The following is a 12,196-nucleotide window of genomic DNA, read 5'->3' as shown; positions in this document are numbered from 1 at the left end:
AGAAAGGGGGGGGGGAGAAAGAAAAAATGCCTCAGGATCTTGATTCTACTTATTTAAAATCTTCGTGGTAAGTTTCACTCTTGTCGGCAGCTGATCTGACACCCATGGGGCAGAAAATTTGTTCCACTTTAATTTTTCAGTCAGGATTGAGATGCTTATGGTATTGGCTATTGCTTCTGCTATATGTAGTCTGTCCTCTTTAGTTAGGGCATAAGCATGATTAATTGTTCCCTCAAAAATTGATATGGATGATCTACAACTTATAGCTTCATCTTCAAACCAACTCTTCCTTATTTCCATCTGTAAACCAACAATTCAATGGGGTTGTTTTCCCTATAAAGCATACATTATTTCACCATTCTTCCACCCAAGCTTCATCATGATTTTGATGTCTGTTCCATTTTAGCAGAATTCATGTTGGCATTTTCAAACAGATGCCGTACTCTTCTGGGCACCTCAAACAGTATCCTGTTCGTACATGCTCTGTCAGGTTAGATGTACTGAATTTTGGTGCAAAAAACCCCCAAACATAGCAAAACAAGGAAATCCATGAATTGTTTTTCCATAATCCACACTTTCCATGAATGTTTTGAAGACCCGTTGTATGAGAAAGAGATAAATATTTCATGTATTTGAAGCAATACACATTTTAGGGTCTTACAATACTTATTCTGTTTGGTGTACTAATGGCTTAAAAAATGTATTGGAAAAGGATGCAGTAACAAAAACCTAAACTACATGACCTTTGGTTGATGGTTAGGTAACAAAAAGTGAGGAAATGAATATCAGAAACTGGAGGCTATGTTAGACGGCAACAAGTCACTTAGTGACACTTCAATGATTCTATTTTGAATGCAGATCACCAGTCTTCCCGCCCAGAGTCTTCAGGGAAAGAGGCTAAATAATGGAATGTTAGTTGTATTTCTGTTGATACTCGTTCTGTGAATGAGAAGGTGGAAAAACTATATAGCCACCCTACACTTCCTGAGGCCATTGAATAAAAGGATAACCAACTTCAAAAATACAATGGGTGACAGAATGCATGCACAAACAATAGTAGCTTTTAACACTAGGCAGTATTCACTAATAAAATACAATGGGAAAGTGAGTACTTTCCCAATAACAACAAAACTATAAAATACCTGGAAAGAAAAGAATTGACAATATCATTCTAAATAAAAATATATTTTATTGTATTTTTGGTGAAAGTACACATAGCTAAATAGTTTCCCGTGTAACAATCTCTATTGGGTACCTTATTCAGATTGGTTAATGTTCTCATTATTTCCCTGGTAGTTGTTGCATTCTCGGGAACTTGACTCTCAATACCCATCCTCTTCTCCACGCTTGAGAGCAACTGTTGACCATTTGGTCCTAAGTGATTTGTAAAAACAAAGGGGCAGGAATCGCACAGACAAACCATGTGGGAACAAGAAGCGCTGATGGTGCCAGAAGAATGAAGAAGTCTGCTTGGGAGGAAGCACAGCCAGGGTGCTCCTTAGAAATGAGCCTGGCAGGAGTTGGTCTGGGTAACCCTGGGCATGTCATCAAGACTCAATCACTGGAGAAAGGCATCCTGGTCGACAAAGTAAAGAGTCAGCAAAATAGTGCAAAACCACGGGCTCAGGCCATTTCTGTCATTGGGATAATGCGGCAAGACCAAGGAACATTTTGATCTGTGGTGCGTGGTCACCATGATTCAGAGCCAATTCAATGGTACCTAACAACATGCTGATCGATCTTTGACTGGGACAGGCAGAGTGACTGATGGGGCCTCAGGCAAGGAATCCAGTAACTGCTGGAGGGTCTCCAGTGGGCCATAGAAATCAATTCCTATAAGAGAATAATGGATCCAGACGGGGTAATGCGTTCAACTATTGTTTCTTGAATGCCAAATAGGTCTTTGAAATCCACCTCAAATTTGGCCTCTTGTTGATGTCCCAACATGACAAACTTATGATTCTGTAAAAACAAAGACAAAACAACAACAAAAAGCAGAATGGTCATCGCCAAGTAGCTTAGACTGCCCCATTCCAGATCATCTGAAGCCTTGGTTTAGACCAGCGGTTGTCAACCTGTGGGTTGCGACCCCTTTGGGGGTCAGACAACCCTTTCACAAGGGTAGCTTGATTCATAACAGTAGCAAAATTATAGTTATGAAATAGCAACAAAAATAATTTGATGGTTGGGGGTGTCACCACAACATGAGGAACTGTATTAAAAGGTCATGGCATTAGGAAGGTTGAGAACCACTGTTTTAGACAATTCTAAATGGAGCCCAGAGGATGCAGCTAATTGCATGGTTGGAGGTTCAAACCCAGTAGCTGCTCTGAGGGTGTCTCTTCCTATAAAGATCGAAACCTAAGGAGCAGCTTTGGTTTGGGGGTAAATGTTAATGAGAGTGAATCCAGCTGAAAGCAGCTTCTGCTCTCTGATAGCTTGATGATTTCTTTTCATCTGGAAGTTCGAGAAGCAATTTATTGCCATTAATTCTTAAAGAAACATTAAATTCTTGATTTAATTCTTAAATATTCTGGTATTTGATTAGAAAATATGACACATGTTCTTTGAAATACTATGTTAGTACAGAAGTGTCTGAAGCAAATTATTGGTGTCTCCTTTTAAAATTTTGATTAAAAAATCTAGTTTTATTGACATGTAATTCACATTTCATACAATCTTATGGTTTAAATATGTTAAAAGAGTTGCACAATCAATTTTTGAAACTTTTTCTGTCTTGTACTCATTATTATTTCTACCCCATTTCCTCACAACCTCCCCTACCATAACTCTAAGAAATTATTAATCTAGTTACAGTTTCTATAGATTTACCTATCCTAGATTTCATTTAAAGAAAGTCATTCAAAACACAATAACGGGAACTCTTGATCCAAAAAGCAGAAAATAGTGAAAACTAGAACAAATTTAAAATGGGTCAAAGTTAAAACAGATGAGATGGTGTTAACTTTATCTTAACTACATCTGCATTAATCCACTGTCCAATGCACTCTGTCTCACAGCCTCGCTGTTCACATGCCTGCTCAATAGTCAGAGAGCATTTGATGGAGACTTAATCCACTTGGGGACTCCGCAAATGGATTTTGGGCATTCACTGTCATCCATACCAAAACCAAACCAAACTCACTGCCATTGAATTAATTTCAACTCACTGAGACCTATAGGGCTGGGTAGAACTGCCCCTGTGGGTTTCTGAGACCATAACTCTTTATGGGAATAGAAAGCCTAATTTTTCTCTCTTTGATTGGCTGGTGATTTCAAACTGCTGCCCTTGTGGTTAGCTGCCCAACACATAACCACTACTCCACCAGGGCTCCTGTCATCCGTAGCCTTCGGCAAACCAAGGGCTTAGAATTTAAGCTCTAATGCAATTCTCTCCTCCAATTTTGGATTTTATTATTTAGAATCCTGGATCGCACTGGCTCGTGTGCTTCTTAGTTGGCTGCTTGTTTTAAGACAAGACCTTAAGGGCATATCCTTTGTCCTGCACTCCCACCTCGTCAGTGAATTCTTGTTAACTTTGTTATACAGCACTAGGAAAGTCAGATATAAATGCTTTTGAAATGAGAGAAATTTAATTTGGTATCTTTACAGGAGCCCCTGGTGGCATAGTGGTTACGAGTTGGGCTGCGATCTGCATGGTCGGCAGTTTGAAACCACCAGCAGCTCTGAGGGTCTTGGGGGGAAAGACTGGGCTTTCTACTGCTGTCAAAAGTTACTGTCTCGAAGCCCCGTAGGGGGTGGCTATGAGTCAGTGTTGATTTGATGGCAAAGAGTTTGCTTTTTTGGGGGTTTATCTTCTTTTAGAGAAAAGAAGTACTTTAAAGGGCTCTCTTACTTCCTACGCACTAGGCTTGCCATCGATTATCTGGTGTACTGGGTTAACCATTATGCTGCTAACCACAGACTGGCGGTTCGAGCCACCCTATGGAAGAACGATGAGGTTGGCTGCTCCGTCAAGAGTTCCAGCCTGGGAGTCCTATGGAACAATTCTACCCTGTGCAGTAGGGGTGCTGTACGTCGGGATTGACTCCATGGCAGGGCTCTGGCTGCCCTGGTTTTCTTCTCCACGGGAGGAAATAGACTATCTAGAAGTGAGCAACGTCTCTGAGCTCCTAGAGAAATGGCTGCAACAGTGACTTCTGGTTTACTGCTGTTTTTCCCTCCACGGATTGGAAGGCTTTTAGAAGACACCTCGAAGCTCCACTTGTGTGAACCTGCCTCATGGCGAGGAAAATTGGGTAATTTTCCCTCTACAAGTAGATGAGAGGTAACGCGGCTTACCTGAAAGAGACAGACCGAGAAGCAGGGGAAGGTGTTTACCTTGTAGTATGTGCTGTGGTTCTGAAAGATGAGGCGCACGTCTTGCACAAACTCCCCCACTTTGTGGTAATTCTTCTTCTTCAGCTTCATCTTGATTTTGTTCAACCACATGGGCTTCTTTGGGGCGCAGGGACTCTGTGTACTCTGCTGATGAAAACATCAAAGGGTGGGCTAATGGCCTACTTCATCGTCTACCTCCTATGAATTACCGCCTCTAAATTCTCCGCCTATAAGAAGGCAAACACACGAGCAGCTTCTGTCCAGGGATTCAGAGGACAAATGCCACAAATATCAGTTTCAGGGTTTCAGGTTGCTACTTACATAGCGCGGCTTTTTGGCGAAAAAGAGGCTCTTGGAGGAACAATAGATCTTCAGGAGGAGGAACTCACATTTCTGCGAAGGAGGAAAAAGCAGTCCGTGAAAAGCAGCGTGGAGAAAAGGAGACCATCCCCGTGACCTGACGGAACCTGTGGCACAAAGTCTCCCAGAAGGTGGAAACACACAGGTCACGGGGAGGGGCGTTGGGGTGAGGGACCATTTTCTAGCCTTCGGCAAGGTCTTGCTGCTCCTCTTGGGTACAGAGAAACGAGGAGAGCTCAGGTGTGCCTCCGGACTCACCAGCTGTTCCTCAGGCTGCATCCACTTGCTCAGGATCTCAGATTCCTGATGGCATGGCTGGCTTTCTTGGCAATCCTCTTGGATAGCCTTTATTTTGCAGAAGATGCAACTCCATGGGTTCCTGAGAGGTCAGGCACAACATGAGCAGAAGGAAGGTTTTCTGTGATGTAGCCACCATTCATTTAGTGGCCAATGTCACCTTTCCAACAGTGGTTGAGGGGTTTCATCTTGTAGCCAATTCCTTTCTTGGCACCAGAACTCTATGTGGGCTCAAGACCTCCTTTCCCATCAAATGTAGTAGCAGGCATGTTAGTCTATTGAGTGAGGGGCCGTGATAAATGGTGAAGGCTCATTTGTCTTAAAGTCTGATGAGTTCTCAGCATTGGGTGGCCCACATGGGGCCACCCCTGGAGGCAGGCACAGACTCCTAGCAAGCAGGAAGGCAAAGAAAGAGGCAGAGAGGAGAGAGCGCGCGCCCCAGTGTCTCATAAAAAGGCCACACCTCCTAAGAGGCATCATCAGGATATGACTTGATTGACAGGTTGGGCTCCACCACTACCCATGTGCAAGTTGACCTAAAATCTAATTGCCACAGACCACCCCTGTCAACTCGACACCTGCACACAACTCTAACCGTACACAGTCTTTAAACAAAGACAATGATGAAATCGTGTTTATTCCTAACAGTATCGAATGAAAACTTGTATAGCTGAAGATGCACCAGTCCCGTTTAAATCTAATATTGTGTAAATGAACAAAACAAAAGTTTTGTGCCTAGCAGTTGCAGTTTTGTGACCCCTATATCTTTATCCCACAGTCCTACCAACATCTTCCTCCACATCTCCCTCCTTCCTTCCAGGTTTGTAAGCCAGCCACTTTCTTCCCTTTACCTCTTCCCCTTTCGGGTGTCCACTTTGGAAACTTTCCACTTCTACCCATTCAGTGTTTTGAGGAGACAGGCATGGTTCTTTGAGGGGAAGAGTCTTCATTCCAGTTGGAACCTTGCGCTTGCATTCAGCAGCCAAGTCCATGTCTAGAGCAGGCCATCCCTCATGGCAGAAGACAATGCACCAGGTGACAGGGTTAAACAGCTGTTTCCTCACATGGTCGAGTCCTGGTCAACTCAGGTGTAGTCATTTGAAACGAGGTCCACGGGGGCCATCGCAGACTATGGAGTTCCCTACGTCACTCCCCCTGCTTCAGACCACTGGCCCCTTCACAAATGCTCAATAACCTAGCCTCCTTGGGTTAGATCATACTATAGGCTCATGTTCAGTGCAACTTCTTTCAACGTCAGGCTGGCCAACCTACTCGCATCTCTCTTGGTTTACACCCTGTAAACCAAGTCCACGAGTGTCAGTGGCCAGACTCAATCGGTCTCTCCATTGCTGCTTTCCTCCACTTCCACGCAACAAGTAGTGACCAGGGGGTCACCCAGTGCGCATTTCCAGTTGCCCACAGGACCCCTCTAGTTTTCAGTCCCAGAGGAGAACTCACGGGCACAGGTTTTTCTCAAGCTTAGGTCCATCCGGTCAAACTGATCACCCAAGATTTAAAAAGCCGAAGTCACTCCCCCTGTTCAGTCTTCTAACAGTTCTGGTTGCATGTAGTTTCAAAAACGAATGTACTGGAATTCAAGGCACTGGGTAGGATTTACCTTTACTAAGCCCTATACTTTGGTTTCAAACAAAAATCCATTTCCTCTAGGCAACTCCTAATGCCCCTTTAACAGATCCGATTGTAAAGGCTGAAGGCAGGCAGTCTTACAAGCTCTCTCTAATAATTAATTTCCAATATTCATTTCTAATCACACATTATGTTCATAACAGTAGGTAGGAGAAATCAATATAATTGTAGTACAGCCAGATTCTAAACACAATTAATTAAAAAAATACTCAATTTCAGTCCTTTCTTATCCAGGTTATCTCATTTATATGCAGTCTGGCCTTAGGCCCCTGGTAGCATCAAACTAGGGCCTGGTCTTCTATCAACCTTCTGTGTCTGAACAGCATGACTGTTCCCTGGGAGCAGCCCCCAAAGTGGTGTCTCTTCCCTGAGTTTCAGTTTAACATCCATTACAAGCCTTTTCACCATTTCAGGTAGGAATAACCGAATACAACTTCCAAGAAAATCAACATTTTCACTTCCCGTGTCTTTTCCAGAGACCAACTGAGTAAATCACTTGCTATATCTGAAATCTTCTGGCCACTCAAAGGAAAAAATCCAACTCCATCATAATGCAGAAGGCAGGCCAGCCTACACTCTCTGTTTTCATGATTTGTTCTCTAAAACCACCCCATTCCCATGGTACCGAATTTTGATAGGCTGGGTGGTCTAGAGAAATAAAACCAGTGACACTCATCTATGTATAGGGAAGAGCTTTATATGGAGAAGTACTCTTGTATTGAGAAGGCATCCTAACCCAGTTCAATCTAAGTCCATGGGTCTGATGTTAGCTGGGACCCTCTTCCAATTTACATAGCTGCAGGCTGTCGACGTAGAAAGGTGAAGCAAGAGGCAGGAAGCGCACAGGCTGGCGGGTGCAGAGCCATGTGATCAAAGTCAGTGGGAACATGGCAGGGTACCAACGGCTTTCAGGGTTGAGTGGCCCACATGGGGCTACTTCCGGAGGCAGGCATGGACTCCCAGCAAGCAGGAAGGCAAAGGGTCAGAGAGAGGGGGGAAGGATCCCGAGCGTCTCTCTTATAAAAAAGGCCACACTTCCCAGGAGACATCATCAGGCTGTGACTTGATTGACAGGTTGGACTCCAGCCTTATACTAGTGTGAGCTGACATAAAACCGAACTGCCGCAGAGGCGGTTCAACAAAAAGTCAATCTGTCTTCTACCAAAAACCCCAAACTCAATGCCATCGAGTCCATGTTGACTCATGGCGACCCTCTGAGGGTTTCTGAGACTGTAACTGTTTACAGGAGTAGAAAGCCTAGTCTTTCTCCCATGGAGCTGCTGCTGGTTTCGAACTGCTGACCATGTGGATTGTAGCCCAATGCATAACCACTACACCACCAGATGGTCCAAATGGCCCAAAGCAGAGTTATGGAAAACCCTTGATAAGGCATTATTTTCTGTGAATCTCCAGGTGTAGGTAGATTACATGAGACCCCGATTCTTTTGGCAACACACAGTCCTTGTGGGAATGAAAGACTCCTAGTACTGATTGTCCTCCTCAGCCACAGGCTCCAACGTCCCACCCCTTACACGATGCTTTCTCAACCACTAAGGTACCCTCTGCACCTTCACCTCTGACCAATGATCTATTTTACAGCAAAAGAAGTTCAGGAGTGGGCTCACACCCACAAAAATTCACAAATCTGATCCTGTATTCTTGACCCAGACTCAGTTGGTTTGATATGGCTTCCTGAAGGCTCATCACAGAGATCTGTCAGCTTTGAGATGCTCTCAGGAGATGGCATTTGCTTTAAACCAGCCACCACCGAATGAGGTCATTCTCCCACAAGAAGACCAGGGTCTGGGCACCAAGTTAGGGCAGTGAAGGTGACGGCTCTTACAATGCTATCAAGTTTCCTTTGGTACAGTCTTTGCCGCCAGCGTCATTACTATTTCTGGATTACACTTGTGGAGCTTGATACTTGAGTCCTGTTCCCTTGAGCTCAAGCCGTGCAACTAGAGACAGAACCTCTGTAGTGTGAGCACGCATGGTGGAAGGAGGGTGATTCCTAAGAAGGAGATGAGAGAGGGCGGAGGCTGTGTCTCACTCACCTCCCAGTTTCCACAGGATGGATGTGACAGGTCTTGTGAAAGGATTTTGGACATGTGTCACAGCAGAACAGCCCTCCTCCATCATGGCACACCTCACACTCATTCGAATTTTCTCGCTAGAAAGGGAGAGAATATAGATATCACTTAGCTCAGTGAGACCCCAGAAGGTCTATAGGATGAAACTCTGAAATGTGTGCCTTAGTGTGGACCAAGGGAGACCCTTAGAAATGTATCTCCCTGAAAGAACAGATAACAACCGAAGAAGACATTCTGGTATCCAACAAAAGTCAGGACGAGGAACTGTGTGTCCAGCCAGAAAAAGTTCTTTATGAAAATAGAGACCGTAACTCAGGAAAGCTAGCTATAAAACAGGAGGAAGGTTTATGGATCATCTGAGATGTTTATTCTTTCTTTGCCTGACAAAAATCGGGCTCTCAGGTAGAGTGTCTTACCTAGGTGTCTACAATTTAGTGTCTCAATTGATCTGAGGATATGTGATTTCACTGAGCGTTTCATGAGCTGATGCAAGTGTCTGATCTATCATTACATTTCATTTTCTTGGCCAGAACCTCCCTTAGAGTTGAAGAAAGAGCCTGGGAAGGAGTTCCTAAGCTGCAGGGTCCCTGGACCTGCAGGACTGCCTTTTGGGTAGAAGAACCCTGGGTACCAACGAGCAGAGGTCCTTGGCTCTGAGAGTCCGCAGGAGATGTGAAGGCACCAAGATCTATCTCTGGGTGGTCAAGGAGTATAGTAACAGTAGCTGAAGACCACCAGGCTGGTTCTAACTTTTCCACTTCATGGGCAGGCTCCTACTTTTATGAGAAATCTGGTGCAGCATTCCTGCTGCTATGGGGCTGCAGAGTTCACAGTGACTAACATCTTCTTAGTAGCCATAGCAACATCGCCTGGTGTTTGGGTTCAAACACCGTGTTGCCCCTGGGCCCAATGAGCAGAGGCAAATTGGGACACACCTCAATTTATAAATTCTCGTTTTCTGTAACTCTAACACAAGAAGAAAAGAAACAACAGGTAGACATAGGAGAACATTCTAGGCTGCAAGGTGTAGCCTGGCTGGGTGATCCCTCTGGACAGGAAAACTCGCGGAGTGGTCTGTATGGAGATCCCAAGGTTGTCCTGGTACAGACAGACTCATGCAACCAGTTTTCATTTTCCACATAACTGAAAAGACTCAGCGATGCTGGCCATTCTTCCTCGCTTGCATTCTATACAGACTGCAAACGGGACTTGAGAAGAACAAATACTGAAGCATATAAGGAAGAATACAACCCCATGTTCAGAGCTCCCTTGTTTAAGTAATTCTGAAAACTTGGTGAGTGTCTCCCTAATCTTTTTAAGGAGAAATCTGTCCTTTTGCTTAGTAGCAGCTTTTCACCTTTGCACAGTACAATCACTTAGGGAGGCTTTAAAATATTCAGATGCCTGGGATCCCATCACCAGAATCTTTATTTAATTCGGGTAGTTTGGGGCATACACCAAACAAACTCATTTCTGTTGAGTCAATTCCAACTCATGGAAGCCCCACGTATTATAGAGTAGAACTACTCAATGGGGTTTTCTTAGCTGTGATCTTTATGCAAGCGGATCGCTAGGCCTTGTTTCAGAAGCACTGGCAGGTAGATTCAAACAGCCAACCTTTAGGCCAGTGGTTGAGTGCAACTGCTAACCCTTAGTGCCACCCAGGGGTCCTGGGTTGGGACCTAGCATTTGTAGATGGTGCCTGGCTACTAGAAAGAATAGCACCTGGGGTCTTACAAAGCTTGTCTTAAAACAAGCAGCCAACTAAGTTAGGCAACAGTTAAGCCCACACAGCTGTGTAATGCAAGAATGGTAAATAATACAATTCAAGATCAGAGGAGGAAAATGTAGGAGAGCTTACATTCTGAGCGCTAGTTTTCAGAAAACGATGGATGGCTATGAAAGCCCCCCATGCATTTGCCCAGACCCCATAGGAAATAAGTCTCCATGGAATACCCATGGATCAGGGACCTGAAATGGGAAAACCCTGTCCACAGAGAGAGTACATGAGAAAGTAAACTATTGCAGACACAGTTCGGTTAAAATTTAACATCATATCATTTATTTCCCTTTTTAACCCATTCTTAATTTTTTATTTTTAAAGTATTCCCTACTTTCTTTTGAAATGAAAAAAAAAAATGTCTCCAATGTCCGTGAACAATTGTATAGACATGTTAAATGAAAACCTAAGCAGCTGTGTAAACCTTCACTGAAAAGACAACATTTTATTTTTAAAAGTTCCAGATGATGCTAATGTACAGTCACAAGTTGTGGTCTCTGGTTAAAAGTCCAAGGCAGTGGGTCTCAAAAGTGTCTTAGGCCAGTGGCAGCAGCATCTCCAGGAATTTGTTAATGAAGATTCCTGCACCCTATCGCATGCTTGCTGAAGCAGACGCCCAAGGTTTGGTGTCCAGTCACGGCTGGTACAACAAATGATTCAAATGCTGGGATAGAGCGATTTATAGTGTTGGTAGCACTGGTCTACCCAAAGCCAAGCCAATCTTCACTCTGAGTGACTCTATAGGACAGTGGATGCTGCTCCACATGGTTTCCAATGCGGTTCAACCTGTGATCAGGAAAGACCAGTCCCTGAAGGAGGACATCATACTTGGTAAAGTAGAAGGGCGGCAACAAAAGAGGAAGGTCCTGGAGGAGATGGATGGACACAGGGGCTGCAACAATGGGCTCAAACATAACAACAATGGCCCAGGGCCAGGCAGCGTTTCTTTATGAGTCAGAGCTGACTGGCTGACACCTAACTACAACCACAACAAATCTTAATGGAGACAGATGACCACCCCTCTCTCCTGAGGAGTGGCTGGTGGGTTTGCCCTTCCGAGATTTGGGTTGTCAGGTGAGCCCTTTAACCACTGTGCCACCAAGCCTCCTTCACTTGTCTACCGTGTTTCACAACATAGTTGTGTCACCCAGGGGGCTCTGGGAAGCCTTGATACTTAGAGCCAGGAAATCAGAACCTGTTGGGGCTGGGACCCGTGGAAGAGACGCCCAAGTCAGAACCATCCATCTACCTGGTGTGAGGAACACTCTTTGATTAAGGAGAAGGGTGCTTTGGGAGAAAGCAGTCAAGTCACAGATAATGGACCTACGGTGACTTCTGTGTGACTCAGGGTTAAGGTTGCAGTTGGCACTTACATAGAAGCTGGCAAAGTTCTTGTTGGCACACTCCAGTCTTCTCTGTTGACAAGCAAGAAAGATTGGGTGACATTAGTGAAGGTGATTTTCCCATCGACTACTGATTTGAGAAGGTTTCTTTATTCAAGGCACTCACGGCATGCACTTCTTTATTTCACATCTGTGTTGAGGGTCTAGGCATCTGTCTGGAGATTAACAGGCACCCAAAGATGTGCCTGTTTGGGGGAGCTAGAAGGACTCTCCCCCAAAGAGAGTTTTCCCAGACCAGCAGCCCCTTTCCCTCTCCCCATCGCTCCGTTCCCAAAGGC

The 12,196-nt window shown here is 44.6% G+C and overlaps 1 protein-coding gene across 1 annotated transcript in view; it reads right to left on the bottom strand.

Moving 5' to 3' along the window:
- Positions 1 to 1,169: 1,169 nt before the first annotated feature.
- The window catches only part of LOC123522474 (nuclear body protein SP140-like protein), an 11,710-nt gene continuing 683 nt past the window's right edge, over positions 1,170 to 12,196 (bottom strand). The window contains exons 2-7 of the mRNA XM_045296938.1: positions 11,889 to 11,930; positions 8,700 to 8,815; positions 4,960 to 5,080; positions 4,663 to 4,734; positions 4,342 to 4,485; positions 1,170 to 1,962 (exon numbers count right to left, since the gene is read on the bottom strand). Coding sequence (XP_045152873.1) covers positions 1,834 to 1,962; positions 4,342 to 4,485; positions 4,663 to 4,734; positions 4,960 to 4,980 — 366 coding nt within the window. The 5' untranslated portion in view covers positions 4,981 to 5,080; positions 8,700 to 8,815; positions 11,889 to 11,930 and the 3' untranslated portion in view covers positions 1,170 to 1,833. The remainder of the gene's footprint in view (positions 1,963 to 4,341; positions 4,486 to 4,662; positions 4,735 to 4,959; positions 5,081 to 8,699; positions 8,816 to 11,888; positions 11,931 to 12,196) is intronic.

This window comes from Echinops telfairi, unplaced genomic scaffold (genome assembly GCF_000313985.2).
Source record: "Echinops telfairi isolate 266 unplaced genomic scaffold, ASM31398v2 ScPeMD7_3;HRSCAF=10, whole genome shotgun sequence".
Lineage (NCBI taxonomy): Eukaryota > Metazoa > Chordata > Mammalia > Afrosoricida > Tenrecidae > Echinops > Echinops telfairi.
Note: the sequence above shows the minus strand (reverse complement) of the source record. Positions and strands in the feature narration are given on the sequence as shown.